Source organism: Falco naumanni, chromosome 20 (genome assembly GCF_017639655.2).
Source record: "Falco naumanni isolate bFalNau1 chromosome 20, bFalNau1.pat, whole genome shotgun sequence".
Classification (NCBI taxonomy): domain Eukaryota; kingdom Metazoa; phylum Chordata; class Aves; order Falconiformes; family Falconidae; genus Falco; species Falco naumanni.
The window spans coordinates 2,096,100-2,111,848 of record NC_054073.1 but is presented as its reverse complement, the minus strand read 5'-3'; the positions used below and the strand labels follow the sequence as shown (position 1 = coordinate 2,111,848).

The 15,749-nt window shown below is 66.7% G+C and overlaps 2 protein-coding genes across 6 annotated transcripts in view; one reads left to right on the top strand and one right to left on the bottom strand.

The window, feature by feature from the left end:
• Positions 1-204: 204 nt before the first annotated feature.
• Positions 205-8,349, top strand: CELF3 (CUGBP Elav-like family member 3). 3 transcript variants are annotated; one of them, XM_040618676.1, is made up of 13 exons: positions 208-867; positions 2,013-2,095; positions 3,595-3,643; positions 4,000-4,185; positions 4,565-4,644; positions 5,004-5,147; positions 5,657-5,795; positions 6,351-6,500; positions 6,567-6,632; positions 7,067-7,165; positions 7,547-7,690; positions 8,021-8,153; positions 8,232-8,349. In XM_040618676.1, exons 1-12 carry the CDS (start codon positions 723-725, stop codon positions 8,146-8,148), a joined length of 1,413 nt encoding a protein of 470 aa, XP_040474610.1. In that variant the 5' UTR covers positions 208-722; the 3' UTR covers positions 8,149-8,153; positions 8,232-8,349. The 3 variants fall into 3 exon arrangements, with proteins under 3 accessions (XP_040474612.1, XP_040474610.1, XP_040474611.1); XM_040618677.1 differs by having other exon boundaries at positions 210-867; positions 4,057-4,185; XM_040618678.1 differs by lacking the exon at positions 8,232-8,349 and having other exon boundaries at positions 205-867; positions 7,588-7,690; positions 8,021-8,147.
• A 1,352-nt stretch (positions 8,350-9,701) lies between these two features.
• The window catches only part of SNX27 (sorting nexin 27), a 34,238-nt gene continuing 28,190 nt past the window's right edge, over positions 9,702-15,749 (bottom strand). For 2 of the 3 annotated variants that reach the window (XM_040618608.1, XM_040618609.1), the window contains one exon: positions 9,702-11,666. In XM_040618608.1, coding sequence (XP_040474542.1) covers positions 11,619-11,666 — 48 coding nt within the window. In that variant the 3' untranslated portion in view covers positions 9,702-11,618. Of the gene's footprint in view, positions 15,535-15,749 lie in introns of all 3 variants that reach the window. The other variant, XM_040618607.1, reaches the window with a different exon arrangement.

Genomic DNA, 15,749 nt, shown 5'->3' with positions numbered 1-15,749 from the left:
CGCGCACCCCTGCCGGTGGGCACGGGCACGCGTGCGCGCGCTCCCCGTGAGACCCCCCCCCCCGCCCAGCCCAGCCCCGCGGCGGAGCCCCGGGCACGGCCGGTGCGCGGTGCCGGTCCCGGTCCCGGTGCCGCTGCTCCCGCCGGTAGCCGGTGCCGGTGCCCGGTGCGCTCTGACATCAGCGCCGGGCGGGGCGGGGCGGCCCCGGCGGCGGAAGAAAAGCGGCGAGCGGGGTCGGGCCCGACCGGAGCCGGTGGCGGTGCTGGGGCTCTCGGGGAGCGCGGCCGCCATGGGCCGGGCCGGGCGCTGAGCCCACCCCACCCCATCCCCCGCCGCCCCGTACCGGGGCCGGACCCCTCCCCGGGGGCTCCGGGGCGGCGAGCGGGCGGTACCGGCGGGGCGGGCGCTGACGGCAGCCGCCGGGATTCGGGGGCCGCCGCACGGGAGGCCCCATCGGGAACCCGCCGGGACCTACCGGGAGCGCCGCCCCCCGGGCAGAGCTGCCCCCGCCCCGCCGCGCCCCGTCCCCGGAGCCGAGCCGAGCCCCGGGGCCGCCTCGTCCTTTGTGTGCGCCGCGGCCGGGCCGGGCACCGGGCACCGGGAGCCGCGCGGGCAGCCGAGCCCAGGCGGCGGGAGCGGCCCCGGCCACCGTAGCGGCGATACCGGGAGCCGCGGCGAGCACCGGGAGCGGCCCCGGGGCCCAGCCCCCCCCCGGCGGCCCCATGAAGGAGCCCGACGCCATCAAACTCTTCGTGGGGCAGATCCCGCGGCACCTGGAGGAGAAGGACCTGAAGCCCATCTTCGAGCAGTTCGGCAAGATCTACGAGCTCACCGTCATCAAGGACAAGTACACCGGCATGCACAAAGGTACGGCACCGGGCACCGGGCACCGGGCGCGGGGCGTCGGGGACCGGGACCGGGCATCGGGCACCGGCACAGCCCCAGGGAACAGGAGCTGGGTACGGCCGCGGGCCCCGGGAACAGCCCCCGCCACCGGGAACGGCCCCACGTACAGCCCCCGCCACCGGGAATGGCCTCGGCGTCGGGCACAGCCCCGCATACAGCCCCCGGTACCGGGCGCAGCCCCACGTACGGTCGGAGGCCCTGAGCACCACCCACAGCTCAACCTACAGCCGCAGGCCCCGGGCACAGCCCCACGTACGGTACCGGGCACAGCCCGAGGCACAGCCCCGGTACCGGGCACAGCCCCACGTACGGTACCGGGCACAGCCCGAGGCACAGCCCCACGTACGGTACCGGGCACAGCCCGAGGCACAGCCCCGGTACCGGGCACAGCCCCACGTACGGTACCGGCCCAGCCCTGGTTTACCTCTGCACGGGTACAGCCTGTGGCGGGTGTTGGGTACCGGGGGCGGGGGGGCGGCTGTGCGGGGCGGGGGTGGGGTGTCGTGTCCGGGGCTGTGCGGGTGCGCGGCGGGTGCTGCCCGGCTGCGGGGGTGGCCTGGGGGGTGCTGGGGTGGCCGGGGGCGGCTGTGCCAGCGCGGGGTGTTGCGTGGGTGGGTGTTTGCGGTGCTGGGTGACGGGTGGGGGCTGTAACAGGCGGGGGGGTGGCGGTGGTGTAGCTGTGCCGCCCGGGGAGGGGGGGTGTCTGTCCAAGGCAGGGACCCCCCCGGTGTCTGACCCCAGCCCCCCCCCCCGGCCCTGCCTGGGACAGGCGAGCACGGGCCCGAGGCCGCGGTGATGGGCCACGGGGAGTGGAGCTGGGGGTCTCGGGGGGGGCTGTGCCTGGGACCCTCGGGGCAGGAGGGGGGCACACCCCCCGCTCCCCCCCCCCTTCCCCTCTGGCCTGCCCTGTGCCTGGGGACCTCGGGGACCCAGCCCCTACCCAGGCCTGGGGGGCAGAGCGGAGGGTCCTGGGGTGCCACCCCCTGAAACAGGGGGTCTGTGTGCTCTAGGTGCTGGGGGGGGGCTGGGTGCCACGTAGGCTATAGGTGCTCGGTGGGGCTGTGCGTCCCACGCCCCCCGCCGCCCCCATCCCCTCTCTCCCCCAGGATGCGCCTTCCTGACCTACTGCGCCCGCGAGTCGGCCCTGAAGGCGCAGAGCGCCCTGCACGAGCAGAAAACCCTCCCGGGGGTGAGTGGGGGCGCGGGGACCCCCACCCCTCCGCGGGGACCCCCACCCCACCGTGGCCCCATGCCCACCCTTGGCAGCACCCGGGTGTCCAGGGTCCCACCCTTGGGGGGTGATGGGGGGGCAGTTATAAATGGCGGGCAGGCGCGAACGAGGGCCTGGCGCTAACGGAGTGTCACCAGGCCAGCGGCGGGCACCGGGCAGCTGAGCTAACAAAGCCACGGGGGGGCACATCCAGGGGTCCAGGTGCCCCCCACCCCCCCGTTGTTGCTGGGGTGCTGGGGTCAGGGGGGCAGCACCCAGCTCCCCCAGCTCCCCCAGCCTGGCTGGTTGAGGCCTCGCGAGGCTGGTCTGGGGGTCCCAGGTGTGGGGCGGGGGGTGGGGTGGGGCAGTTTGGGGGTCCCTGGGAGCAAGGGGGGTCGGTGGCCCCCCCAGCTGGGCTGCGCGTGTCCCGCCAGCCCTGGGGAGATTTGGCTTCGCCGGGATAATCTGGGGATTTGGGGGCTGTAAATCCCGGGGGGATTTGCTGGGGGGGGGGGGGGGGGGGATTAGGGCGGCACCGCCCCGACAGCTGCCCCCGCTGCAGCAGGACGGGGCGGGCGGCAGGACCCCCCCCAGGCCTCGGGGCGGGGGCGATGCTGGGGGACCCCAGGGCAGTTTGGGGTGTTGGGTGCCGGGTGCCCCCCCCAGCTCCGTGCCCCCCCCCCCCCCCCCGGCCGGGGTTGATCCCGGCCCCACGGGGGATTAGGGGGGATTAGTGCCCCCCGGGGGGGCATTTCCCACACCATCTGGGGCGGGGGGGCACCTTCGCTTTCGGCAGGGGAAAGGGGCCGCCTGGGGTCAGCTGGGGCTGAAACCGCCCCCCACATCCCCCCATATTGCCCCCCCCCAACCACCCGTATCCCCCCATCAACCCCCCTCAGCACAGGGGGAGGGGCAGGGTCACGGCAGGTCTGGGGGTCCCCTCCTTCCCTGTCCCCCCCCAATCTCCCCCCCCCCCATCCCCGTCATTGTTTATAGCGAGCGCTGATGATGTCAGCAGCGTTGCCGGGCAACGGGGATGGGTAAATTGGGGATGAGTAGGCGGTTGCCATGGAGCATATTCTGCCGTTGCCATGGTTACCAGGCATCAGCGCCCTCCCCCCGCGCCCCCCCCCCCCCCCCCCCCCCCCCCCAGGTCTCTGGGGGTTACGAGGCTTGGGGGGTGGGGGTGGCTTCATACCCCCCCCAATTACCGGGGGGCTCGTTAGCACATCACCGGGGCCCCTCAGGCCCCCCCCCCCCTCCCCCCCCATGGCGGTCACCGCAGCACCCGTTGCCGGGTAACAGGATGCAGGGCTGGGGTTGCCATGACGACAGGAGCATCTTTGGGGTGCTGGGGTGGCGGTGGGGCGGATCTGTGCACCTACGATGGAGGGGGGTGCCCGGCCGGACACCTGGGTCCCTCCCGGGGGGGGTGGGGGGGGGCTGTGTCCCCATCCCCCCCCCCCATCCTCCCCCAGATGAACCGGCCCATCCAAGTGAAGCCGGCGGACAGTGAGAGCCGAGGAGGTACCAGCCCCCCGAAACCCCCCACCACCCTGGCCCCCTCCCACTCCCTGTGTCCCCAAACCACCCCTATGCCCCCGCCCCCTGCAACCTCCAGGGCCGCTCCACAGCCATGGCCACCCCCTGCGGGTCCCCCTCCCTGTCCTCATCCCAGGGGTCTGCCCCCAGGGCAGGGGCTCCCCATCCCTGTCCCCCCCTCCGTGTCCATATTCTCCGGGGGTGTCCCCAGCCCGGCGGGGTGTCCCCATTGGGTCCCGGCCCATCACACTGTCCCCATATCCCCATCCCTGGGTCTCAGCCCATCATGGTGTCCCCGGTGGGTGGGTGGGGGGGTCGCATCCCAGTCTGTGTGTTTGTAGGGGGTGGGGGTGGTGTCCCCACCCCGGTGTCCCCGTGCCACCCCCCCGTCCCCACAGAGGACCGCAAGCTCTTCGTGGGGATGCTGAGCAAGCAGCAGGCAGACGAGGACGTGCGCAAGATGTTCGAGCCCTTCGGCACCATCGACGAGTGCACGGTGCTGCGCGGGCCTGACGGCACAAGCAAAGGTGGGGGGCTGGGGGGCCTCGGGGGTCCCCGAGGGCTCTGTGGGGCAGGGGTATGAACTGGGGGGGATGCACAGGCATGGGGCAGGGGTGGGGTTAAGAGGGTCTGTGGTGGGGGCTGGAGAGGGTTCCAGGGGGGCCATGTAGCAGGGGGGTGATGGGGTGGGGGTGGCCCAAGGGGGTCCACAGGGAACGGGGGCACTCGGGGCACCCCACACCGTGGCCTTGACACTGTCTGCAGGTGCCCAGGGCCGGGTCCCGGGGTGCCATGAGCAGGGGGAGGCCTGGGGGAGGGGGTGCCCTGGTCTCCGGGTGAGGGATGCCCTTTGTGGGGGAGGCGACTGCCCCCCTCCCCATGCCGGCCCTGACCCGCCGCCCCCAGGCTGCGCCTTCGTCAAGTTCCAGAGCCACGCGGAGGCCCAGGCCGCCATCACCGCCCTCCACGGGAGCCGCACGCTGCCGGTGAGATGAGCACCGCCTGGCGCACGCACCTACCATCATACTCACCATCGGCCTCACCATTGTCCCCATCATCATCCTTGTCATCCTCACCTGTCACCTCACCTTCACCATCCCCAACATCTTCAGCCCATCACCCTCATCTTCATTCTCACCACCATCCCCATCATCATCCCTATCCCCACCACCGTTGTCCCCACCATCATCCCCATCGTCCCCATTGTCACCCTCGTCGCCATCATCCCCATTATCACCACCATTGTCCCCCTCATGGTCCCCACCACTGCCCCACCCCGTCGGGCCCTGGGGGTCCCAGCAGGTGCCCACTGGCCAGGTGACGGTGGTACCGTGTCCCCTCACAGGGTGCGTCCTCCAGCCTGGTGGTGAAGTTTGCAGACACAGAGAAGGAGCGGGGCCTGCGGCGGATGCAGCAGGTCGCCAGCCAGCTGGGCATGTTCAGCCCCATCGCCCTCCAGTTCGGGGCCTACAGCGCCTACACGCAGGCGGTAGGGTGGGCAGGGGGCACCCAGGGGGGCAGGAGGGTCACGGGGGGTGTTAGACCCCCGCTGTGGTCCAGCGAGAGGTCATCGGGGTGGTGATGGACACTGGGAGATGATGAGCCCCCTGGATGGTGGATGTGGACATGGGTGACGGATGCTGGGAGGTGATGGAGCCTGTGACCCAGGATAGGGGCGCCGGGTGATGGGCAGGGGGCAATGAGGGACCCCCGTGGTCCGGGATAGGACCCCGGGGTGACAGATGCTGGGAGATGATGGATCCTCATGGTCCCGCGTGGGGACACCGGGGTAATGCGTTTTGAGGTGCTGCTCCTGGGGAGGTGACGGACCTCCATGGCCCAGGGTGGTGGCACTGGGGGGACAGACCCCGTTCCCAGGGTGGGACAGTGGGCGTTGAGCGCCGGGGGGGGGGCAGGAGCTTCTCTTCCCGGTGGGTGGGGGTCAGGGCCCTGGGGGGGGGACACCGTGGTGCCCGGTGCCAGGCGCTGTCCCCACAGCTGATGCAGCAGCAGGCGGCCCTGGTGGCCGCCCACTCGGCCTACCTCAGCCCCATGGCCACCATGGCCGTCCAGATGCAGCACATGGGCACGGTCAACCCCAACGGGCTCATCGCCACCCCCCTGCCCCCCTCCTCAGGTAGGTGGCACCTGGCACGGGGGGGATGGGGACACGAGGGATGAGGACATGGGATGTGGGGGTACCCGGGAATGGGGGACATGGGGGATGGGACATGGGGGACCCCAAGATATGGGGGACATCCAGGGGTGGGAAACGTGGCAGGGTGGTGCTGGGAGACGGGGCAGCTGCAGTGGGGACACGAGAGTGGCACTGGAGATGGGGGTGTTGGGTTGGGGGGTGGGAGCGGAGATGCGGGGAAATGGGGGCAGCAAGGGGAGATGGGGGGACAAGGGACAGGACAGGGAGGCAGCGGGAGGCGAGGGGCACCAGCGATGGTGGCACCAGGGGTGGGGATGGGGGACGCCAGGGAAGGGGGACACTGAGGGGTGGGACAGGGGCACAGGGAGGGTGGCACCATGGATGGGGACGTGGCGGTGGCATCGCAGGCTGGGGACGCCTGGTTCAGGGACGCGTGGGAGGGATGGGGCTACCTGGGGGGGGGGGGGGACAGGGGCACATGAGGACTGCGGGTGAGGAGGTGCCACCACGAGGGTGACGCGGGTGTCCCTGCAGGAACCAGCACACCGCCGGCCATGGCTGCCACGCCGGTGCCTGCCATCGCGGCCCCGCTGAGTGTCAATGGCTACAGCCCGGTGCCGGCACAGCCCGCGGGACCCCCCGCCCCCGAGGCCGTCTATGCCAGTGGGGTCCCCCCCTTCCCAGGTGCCCGCCGCCCCCCCTGCGCCCCCGCCCCCCCCTGCCCCCTCTAACGGCCCCCTCTGCCCCCAGCCCAGAGCCCCGCCGCCCCCGGGGACCCCCTGCAGCAAGCCTACGCCGGCATGCAGCACTACACAGGTCTGGCCCCGGGCAACGGGGGGCACTGGGTGGGCAACTGGGGGGCACTGGGAAGCACTGAGGGGGGGGGACTGGGTGGGCATTGCATGGTACTGGGGGGACATTGCATGGCACTGGTGGGTGCTGGGAGGCACTGGATGGGCAGTGCAGGGCACATGGTACTGGGGGGGCTTGGGGGGCATTGATGAGCACTGGGGGGCACTGGGGTAGCAGCAGGGGACCATTGCATGGCATCGGGGGGTACTCCGGGCTGGGGGAGCACTGGAAGGCTGGGGCAGGTACTGGGGGGCACCATGGAGTGCTGCGAGGGCACTGGGGACCATGGTACTGGGTGGGCATTGCATGGCCTTGGATGACACTGGGAGGGGCTGGGGGGGGGCGGTGGTTGTGCCCCCCACCCCCCAGTGCCAGGCTGACCCCATGTCACCCTGCAGCCGCCTACCCGGCAGCCTACGGGCTGGTGAGCCCGGCCTTCGCCCCCCCGGGGCCCCTGCTCGCCCCCCCGCCCCCCCCGCAGCAGCAGCAGCGTGAAGGTGAGCGCGCGGCCGGGACCCCCCCGCCCCCAGGGTGCTGGGCTTGGGGGCGCACGGCCGGGACCCCCGTCCCCTGGGACCACCCCCTGCCAGGGTGCTGGGCTTGGGGTGCCCCGTGCTGTGGGGCTGGGGTGCCCCAGAGCATCAGGGGGTGTTGGGGTGCTCCCCCGTGGCTCGGGGGTGCCCCACTGGGAAGGGGGATTTTGGGTTGAAGGTGCCCATGGGGACGTTGGGTGCTGGGTTTCGGGGTGCCCCTGGGGGGGGGCAGGGGTCCCATGGGCGCGTGGGGCTGGGTGTCGGGGTGCCCACACGCATGGGGCCAGGTGTGGGGGCGCGGGGCCGGTGCCCCCCGTGCCCGCTGTGACGCTGCTCCCTCCGCAGGCCCCGAGGGCTGTAACATCTTCATCTACCACCTGCCCCAGGAGTTCGCCGACACCGAGATCCTGCAGATGTTCCTGCCCTTCGGCAACGTCATCTCCGCCAAGGTCTTCGTGGACCGCGCCACCAACCAGAGCAAGTGCTTCGGTAGGGCCACCGGGCACAGGGCCACCAGGCACGGGGACACCATGGCCAAGGGCACCATAGCCAAGGCCACCGTGGGCAGGGTGTGGGGACACAGTGGCCAGGGCCACCATACCCAGGGCCACCATAGCATGAAGACACTGTGGCCGGGGCACCATGGCTAAGGCCACCACGGCCAAGGCGTGAGGACAGGGGGGCCAGGGCCACCACAGCCAGGTGCTGCAGGGCCACCTTGCCCCATAGCAGAGCCCCCCAGGGCTGTTGGGCAGAGGCAGGGAAGGGTTGTGGCCACCCCTGGCCCCACGGTCCCCAATGTCCCTGATGTCCCCACAGGCTTCGTGAGCTTTGACAACCCGGCCAGCGCCCAGGCGGCCATCCAGGCCATGAACGGCTTCCAGATCGGCATGAAGCGCCTCAAGGTGCAGCTCAAGAGGCCCAAAGACGCCAACCGGCCGTACTGAGCCTGGTGAGCCCTCCCGGGACCCCCCCAACACTGAGCCCCACCTGCCCCCCAGCTCTGCTTAATGCCCCCCTCTCCCCCCAGCCCAGGTCCGGAGGCTCTGGAGCAGCACCCTTGCATGCGGCCCTATTGCAGAGCAGCCCCCCCCCCAGCGGTGCCCGCGGGGGCTCGGTCCTGCTGGGGGGGGGACACAGACCCCCACATGCTCAGGAAGGATGGACCCCCCCTCCAGGACTGATCCGGACCCCCTCCCCCGTCCATCCAAGTCCAAGCAGGGCTGGGTGGGCCCTGGGTGCCAGCACCCCCCCAGCGCCTGGGTCCAATCTGCCCTGGGGGGGCACCCACCCCCACCGCAGACCCCCGCTCCCTGCAGGGCCCTGCCCCCCCCGTCCCCCCCCCCGGGGGGGGACCCTGCTTGGAGCTTTTTTCTCACCAAACAGGACCAAAACCAGCTCCAAGCCCGGGAGGGGGGGGGTCCCACCGAGGTGGGAGATACACACCTGTGGTTGGGGGTACTGGCACCGGCACCGCCACCCCCCAGGTCCCCTGGGTGGCCATGCCAGGGCGCAGTGGGACCCCCTCCCCGACACACACTGCCACCCCGCTTTGCCCCCACCCCAACCTGCCTCAGTTTCCCCCTCCTTGCCCACGGGCACCGGCGGCTGCACCGGCACTGGCCTGGGGAGGGGGCTTCCCCCCGCGGCACGGCCACAGCCGGGGCACGCCAGGCGCTGCAGGGACACAGAGCAGCCAGAACTGGGATGCTGCGACACTGGGATGCTGCAACCGATGCGCCCGGTGCCGCACGTGGCCGGCGTGGCTGCGCCGACGTGCTGGGTGCCAGATGGACACGGAGCGGCCGAAGCAGGGACCCGCCGAGCACCCACCAGCCAAACCGGGAGTCGGGCACGGCCGGAGCGGGGCTGTGCCAGGGCAGCTGGACGGACACGAGGCCTCCGGCGCTGCCCGGACCCGCGGCGGCCGAAGCCGGGACCCACCGGGCACCCACCAGCCAAAATGGGGCCGTGTCCGGCACCCACCAGCCCCGCAGCTGCCCCCATGGGGCCAGTGCCCCCCGGCATCCCCCCAAAGGGGACCGGTGCCCCCACCCCGGCATCCCCCAGCCCCACGTTTACACCCGCCGCTCCCCGCTGTAAATAAGGTGGTTGGGGGCGCGGGGGCCAGGCCTCTCTCTCTCTCCCCCCCTTTTGGGGGGTTTGGTACCTGCTGAGTTCATTTAGGGGGTGGGATGGGGTGGGGGGCACGGGGCCGTTAGCGCGGGGGGGATGCAGACCCCCGGGAGTTGACGTCTGCGGTTAAGATGCCGCTGCTTAACTTATTTGCTATTTATTGCAGTTACTTTGGATAATTTATTTTTTTCTCTTTTTTTTTTTCTGTCTAAATAAAATAAGTTTAAAAAAAAAAAAAAAAAAAAGCTTAAAGGAGACTCTGACGTAGCCGCAGCCCCCCCAGGGGTACGGGGGTGGGGGAGGGAGCTGGGCAGGATCAGACCCAGCGCTTGCGGGGAAGGAGCGCGGCCACGGTTCCCAGTAGTTGCATCAATAAATCAATTTATTTAAAAGAATATGTTACAATTAATTACACTAAGTGACTTTACCAAACAACCGGCATGGTTAGAGACCAAGGAATGAAACACCGGGAGCAGCTGGGGGAGGGAAGGGGGGGAGGGGGGCGCTTTTTTTTTATCTTCTTTTTGCAGGTTTTTTTTTTTCCCCCGTTTTCTTCACATTTCTGACTCACAAATAAAAATACAGATACTGCAGTGAAAAGACAATTAAGAGTTCTCTCAAATAAATTAAAGAGGATGTGGATGGCAGCAAAATCGGGGCGGGGGGGATACGTTTCACCGGCTCGTGGCACTGGTGAGCCCCGGCGTGGGGGCTCTGCCGGGGGCTGGTGAGGACAGGGGGGTCCCCGCGCCTCCCCCACCCCCCCGGGGCTACCAGGGCACCCGAGGACAACGGCCCCGGGGGGGCGAGGGACACGGCCCAGCGCAAATCCAATTACTCTCGGCGCTGGAGTAATTAATTCCCCGCTCCCAGCCCTCGCCTTCGCTCTCTCCCGGAGCCCCCGGCACCAACCGGGAACGCGCCCCCAGCCCCCCCCGAGGCCGGGAATACCGGCAGCGCGGCGCTGGGGCAGGCGTGGGACGGCGTTTCCCCCACTGGGCTTTTTAAATCTATTACTAATTTTTTTTCCTTAATGGCCAGAGCCGGGGTGATGGCAGCCAAAGGCTCCCGCCAGGGCCGTGCCAAGCCGCTCCGCCGGCGGCATCACGGGCCCGTCCTCTCCCCGTGGCTTCTCCCGCCGCTCCCGGCTCCATCCCAGCAGACGACGGAGAGGGCAAAGCACCGCGCGGCGCAAGCGGCCGCCGTTCCCCGCCTGGCATCGCCGCCCTCCCGCGCCCACGGTGCCCGGTGGGGCGCTCAGCCGAGCTCCGCGCTCGTGTCCCGTCCCTCGGGGGGAGCAGCGTCGCCCACACATCACCGAAGCCCCCCGGACTCCCGGCTGCCTGGGGGAGCGACGCGGAAACCAGCCCCAAGCCAGGGAAAGCAGCTTTTCTACCTTATTCCTCCTCCTCCGTCTGGCTGAAGCGCTCTCCCGTTTCCTCCAAAAAGCCCGAGGGTCTCGGCTCACCGGCGGCGAGGGGAGCGGGCGGCCACCCGGAGCGAGGGGACGGATCCTGGAACCTGCAAGATCCCATCCCGGCCACGCCGCCGGGCTCCCCTCGCTCCCGGCGCTGGACGGGCCCCACCGTCGCTCAAAGTCCACATGAAAACACCCAGAACCGAACCGGAACACAGGAAAAGAAAAAGAAAGTCAAGAGCTTGTAAACGTGTAGAGGTCCTTGTGCCAGGAGAGGTATTTCCCTGTAATGTTGCCGCTTTTTTTTTTTTTTTTCCTCCATTTTTGCTGTTTTTTTTTTCTCTAAAGTTAGTTTTTAAAAAAAACACGATGGGTTGGGAAGAGAGATGCGTGTAAAAACGCAAGCTTAAAAAAGGTACTGCCACCGATATGAAATTTTAAAAGAAATATATATATGTATATACGTGCACAGTATTTGTATATATATATATAGCTTTTTAGGGGTGGTTGTTGGTCGATTTGGTTTTGTTTTTTTACATACATACATATATATGTCTGAACAGTGCAAATGGATGACGTTTCTAGTTCCAGTTGTAAAAAATAAAAGCACAGTCCATCTTCTGGAACAGGACCCAAGCGGAAGGAAGAGACAGAACACCCTCGGGCGGTTCCTCTGCCATCCAACACTGTTTTCCCCTCTTTTCTCGGCTAAGCCTGCCATTTATCCTAGTTGCTTAATTCCATAAACATGAAGTTCACAAATGGTATTATTATTAATAATATTTAGTTTAAGGGCTTTAATACGATAACAGAATTTAAGTGTTAATTGGGGGGGGGAAGTTTACGTTCTTCCATGATGAGGGGCTAAGTGGCCGCGTCCCTCTGCTGTGACCTGACCATCTGAAAGATATTCTGAAAGAGAAGAAAAAGGACATTAAAAGCACGACATCACTCGGGAAGAGCCGGGTCCGACTCCTACCAAGCCCCACCGCAGCCCTGTGAGCGCAGAAGGGGCTGGGGGTGACCTGTGGGGGTCTGCCTGTCCCCCACCTGGGCCTGGGGGCGGCCAGCACTGCTGCTGACACCGCTTGAAGCCGGGGGCTCTCCGCAGGGCAAACGGCCCGCAGCTCCCCAGAGCCCCTCTGCACCTGATCCGATGGGCAACGGCCCCCGGGCTGCCCCCCAGCCGGCAGGGCAAGGAGCCAAGGGGCTGGCAGCCAAACCACATCCTACACCCCCGCGAGCTGCCCCCAAGGTGATGCTCCAGGAGCAAGGAGCCCTCCTGGTGCCAACGTGTGTCACATCCCAGCTCCGGTGCCAAGCTCCAGCTCCCGCTGCTGCGTCCCGGCCCGCTGCGAGCCCCCGGGAGGGGAGAGGGTCTCAGCTCAGCGCAGAGCTGGGGAGAGCCGGGTCTTATGGAGCAGGCGGGATTTAGACACCCGTTCGTAGATGGGTCTCTCCTGGCCGAGCAGTTTTGGCAGGGGCGGCTCAGGGAGCCACCCACCGGGCCATGCCGAGCGGGGACGGGTCTGCTGCCACCCTGCTCCGGGCCAGCGCCGATGGGAGAAGATCCCAGGTGGCAAGGGATGGTCCTGCTGCACCCCGTGCTGCCCCACCGCATCCTCCGGCCTCCCAGCAGCAGGGAGGAGCGGTCCCGGCGGAGGCTGGAGGGGTCCCCGGAGCCGGGGGTAGCTCCGGGATAAGGACGCGCTGAGGGTTGAGAGACGCCGGGGTCCTCCCGCCTGGGGTGCGCGGCTGCGGAGAGCCGCAGCGCTGGCTGGAAGCCTCAATCCGGCACATCCAGCGCTAACGAATCCTCCCGGCACGTGGGGCCAGACGAGGCAAATAACGCCCTGCAGGAAGGTGGCTCAGCCCCAGGGCTGGAGCTCAGCAGGTTCGAGGAGGGCAGGAAGGAGGCCGGCGGCAGCCCTCAGACCGGGACGGGCTCCCGCAGGAAGCCCCTCGCTCTCCCGAGCATCCCTCCCCCTAGAAAAGGGCCAGAGGCTGCACGTAACCCACATTACGCTTGCAAGAGCAAAGCCGAGCCGAGCAGCAGCTCAGCTCTCCTGAAAGCAGGATGGAGCCATTTCCCTGCGTCCCCCCTGCCCTGGTGCCATCACCAGCGACTGCCCCCCCTGCCCCACAGCACAGTCCCCCTACCACGACTTCACCCACGAGGTCCGAGCCCCCCCGCCAGCCCCAAAGGGAGCTCATCACCTGCAGCAAGCCAGCCACAGCCTCCACGGAGCCGTGCACCCGCTGGGGAGGGGACACAATGGGCCCACCACGTCCCCTCAGCGCCCGGCGGGGACAAGAGGGGTCCCACAAAGGGCCGGGCTTTTATTTCTCGGCGAGATGGCAGACCAGCTCAGCCTCAAACCTGCTCTTCCTGAGCACACCCAGCGTTATCAGCCAGCATCTGCGGTTTGGGAGGCAAGTCAGCAGTTTACAGAGCACTAAATATATCTGTAAAGTATCTGCCAAATTCCATCAATCTTTTTATTTTATGCTGGAGAGGGAAAATTACCAAGTGACTGGTCAGAAATCCTCCTGATCTGCAAACAGCTTTCCCTCCCCTAAGGCTGGAGACAGGATCGGTCAGAACAGGCAGCATTTGGGGGGTGCCCCGTGCCCTGAGGGGGGTGTTGGGAGCTGAATTGGGACCCACAAAGCTCAGCCCGGGGGAGGCACCACCCCGGAGCCACAGCCGAGGGCTCGTCTCCTTACGCCAAGCGGAATCATGCAGACACATATAAATTGAGTGTGAGAAAAATCTATTTCCCTGGCAGGGAAGTAATGGGATGCTTAGTACTGAGGAACAACTGATTTAAGAAGGAAGGAAAAGCAATTGCCCTGGTTTCCGTTTCCAGAGCCGTTACTGCAGGCCCAGGAAGAGGCGTCTCATGGGCTGCGGGGAAGAGGCGATGCTCAGCCAGCGCCGGGAGCCACGCGAGCCCTGGAGCACCGGCCCCGGCGGGAAGCAGAACCGAGCAACCCGCAGCGAGCCAGGCTGGCACGGCGGCCGCTGCCGCTTGGCTCCCGTCGCTTCCCGGGGCTCTGTCGGCACCGGGGCTGCGGCGGGCAGGGGGGACGCGATGGCAGAGGCTGTTCCTTGCGGCTTTTGCTGCGTCCAGAGGGCACGGTGCAAAGCCCAGCGCCTGGCTCGCAGTGCCCAGCTCGCTCCTTGGCGTGGCTGTGCGGATTGCAAAGCCTCCCAGGGAGGTCTGCCGCCCCCAGCGCCACTGCCGCCGCCTCCTCCTCCTCCCCGGAGGGAAACTGGTTCGCTTGCTGCCAGGGCTAAGCAAGGGACAAGTTTTACACAGTCCCTGGGAGCCAGCAGCTCCGAGCACAGCTCTTCCACTGCCCCCAGCTCTCCTGACTCACCCACCAGCTCTCCCGCTCAACGAGGCTGTTTAACTTCCAGAGCCAGACAATCCTCAGTCCCTTCCCGCGGGCCCGCCTGGAGCAAGGCGAAGAGGAGCAGAGCCGCAGCGCGGCTACAGCAAACTGCGGCTCTTTGTTTCTGCAGAGCCGCCCTGTTCACCTGCGAGCAGCACGGGAGAATCCCTCTCGGTGTCTCCAGGCTTTGTAGAGAAGACATCAAACACCCACTTTTACGTTTGAAGGGGCAACACAGGAACAGATGCGTGACTGCACACAAAACCTTTGCCTGTTCCTCCTCAAACACGCCCCGTGCAGCACACGCTCGGCGTTTCAGGTCTCAAGGGTTTACCCCGGCGCGATTGCGGGGAGCGTTATCGCACAGGATCTGTTTGGCAGAGGAAGTGTCACACGGGGCGGCAGGCTCCCACACCCCCACATTTCACAGCTCTTTTCTGAACAGGCGACATATCCCACACCGCCTGCTACAGCTTTCGGATCAGTCAGACGGGGGCTCCTGCCCTCTTTGATGTCCAACACTTTCTAGCCAACACCACACAACTCTTACCCGAGAGAAGCACCTACCAGTACCGCTGGGGTTAACAACTTTCAGCTCCGCTACACACAACTGCGCTTTCCCTCTCACAAGTTAAATAACCCGCAGCTATTTCTGACGCCTGAGCAAAGAAGTACTATTTGAAGTGGGAGTATGACAAAGTGCTGGGTCCAGGGTGGCGGAACGAATGGCACTCCCGCATCCCTGCGGAGGACGCTACGAGCCCTCACGCTTGCAGAGAGGCATCCACAGGGGCCGCGGCGCTCGGCACACACCGCTGTGCCGGCATCGCAGCGCTGGATGGCTCTCTGCAAGCCGCCTCCACGCGTACGCTATGGCAAAGGTGCTGGGATAAAAGCCTACAAGAAGATATCCTAGACACGGGCAGGCGACATTCACGGATGCTTCCTGGTGCATCTTGAAGCAATTTAAAGTGTTTAGCTTTAAATCCCGTCCAGGTTGAATGCGAAAAAGGCCAGGCAGAGAGCGGCAGGAGGAGAGAGGCGCGTTTACGAGGTGCTACAACACAAGTGTTTGTGCTCCCTGCTGTTAAAGCAGCGCTGCGAACGGCATTTGTCAATCTCTAAAGGTCTTTGCTCCACCCCTGCAGAACAACAAAAGAGAAAAACCACGCGCCACTAGCCTGCAGCTTGCAGGATCAAGTCTGTCGTCCTTTAAAAGAAGTGCAGAGCCAAAGCGTTTGTCCCCTTTACAACTGCGCCCTTTCCCTCTCCTCCGGGGAGGTGAAGGGCTCGGAGCTCAGCCATCAGCTGCAGCGTCACATTCCAGGTCATCCAAAGATTGGCAGAGTCCAGGAGACAGGCAAGTCGGGACCACGTGTTTCTACCGTCAGGAAAGAGGCCTTTAAGCGCAAAGCCATCTCTATCCCACGAAAAGCAGCAGTAGGGTATTTTACTTTGCGGGTTCCCTCCAAGGAGAAGCCACTACGAAAGGACACTGTCCTACGCTAACAGGAACTGGAGCAGAGAAGCAGGAGGGACACTACGTCCGCAGCAGAGCAGCCAGGCTGGCTCAGAGAGCACAGATGCTGTTTGTTT

Coding starts and splice junctions, on each gene's coding strand:
- CELF3 (XM_040618676.1), top strand. CDS start 723: ATGAAGGAGCCCGACGCCATCAAACTCTTCGTGGGGCAGATCCCGCGG. Junction 7,166..7,546: donor GCAGCAGCAGCAGCGTGAAG/GTGAGCGCGCGG, acceptor CTCCCTCCGCAG/GCCCCGAGGGCTGTAACATC. Junction 7,691..8,020: donor CAACCAGAGCAAGTGCTTCG/GTAGGGCCACCG, acceptor ATGTCCCCACAG/GCTTCGTGAGCTTTGACAAC.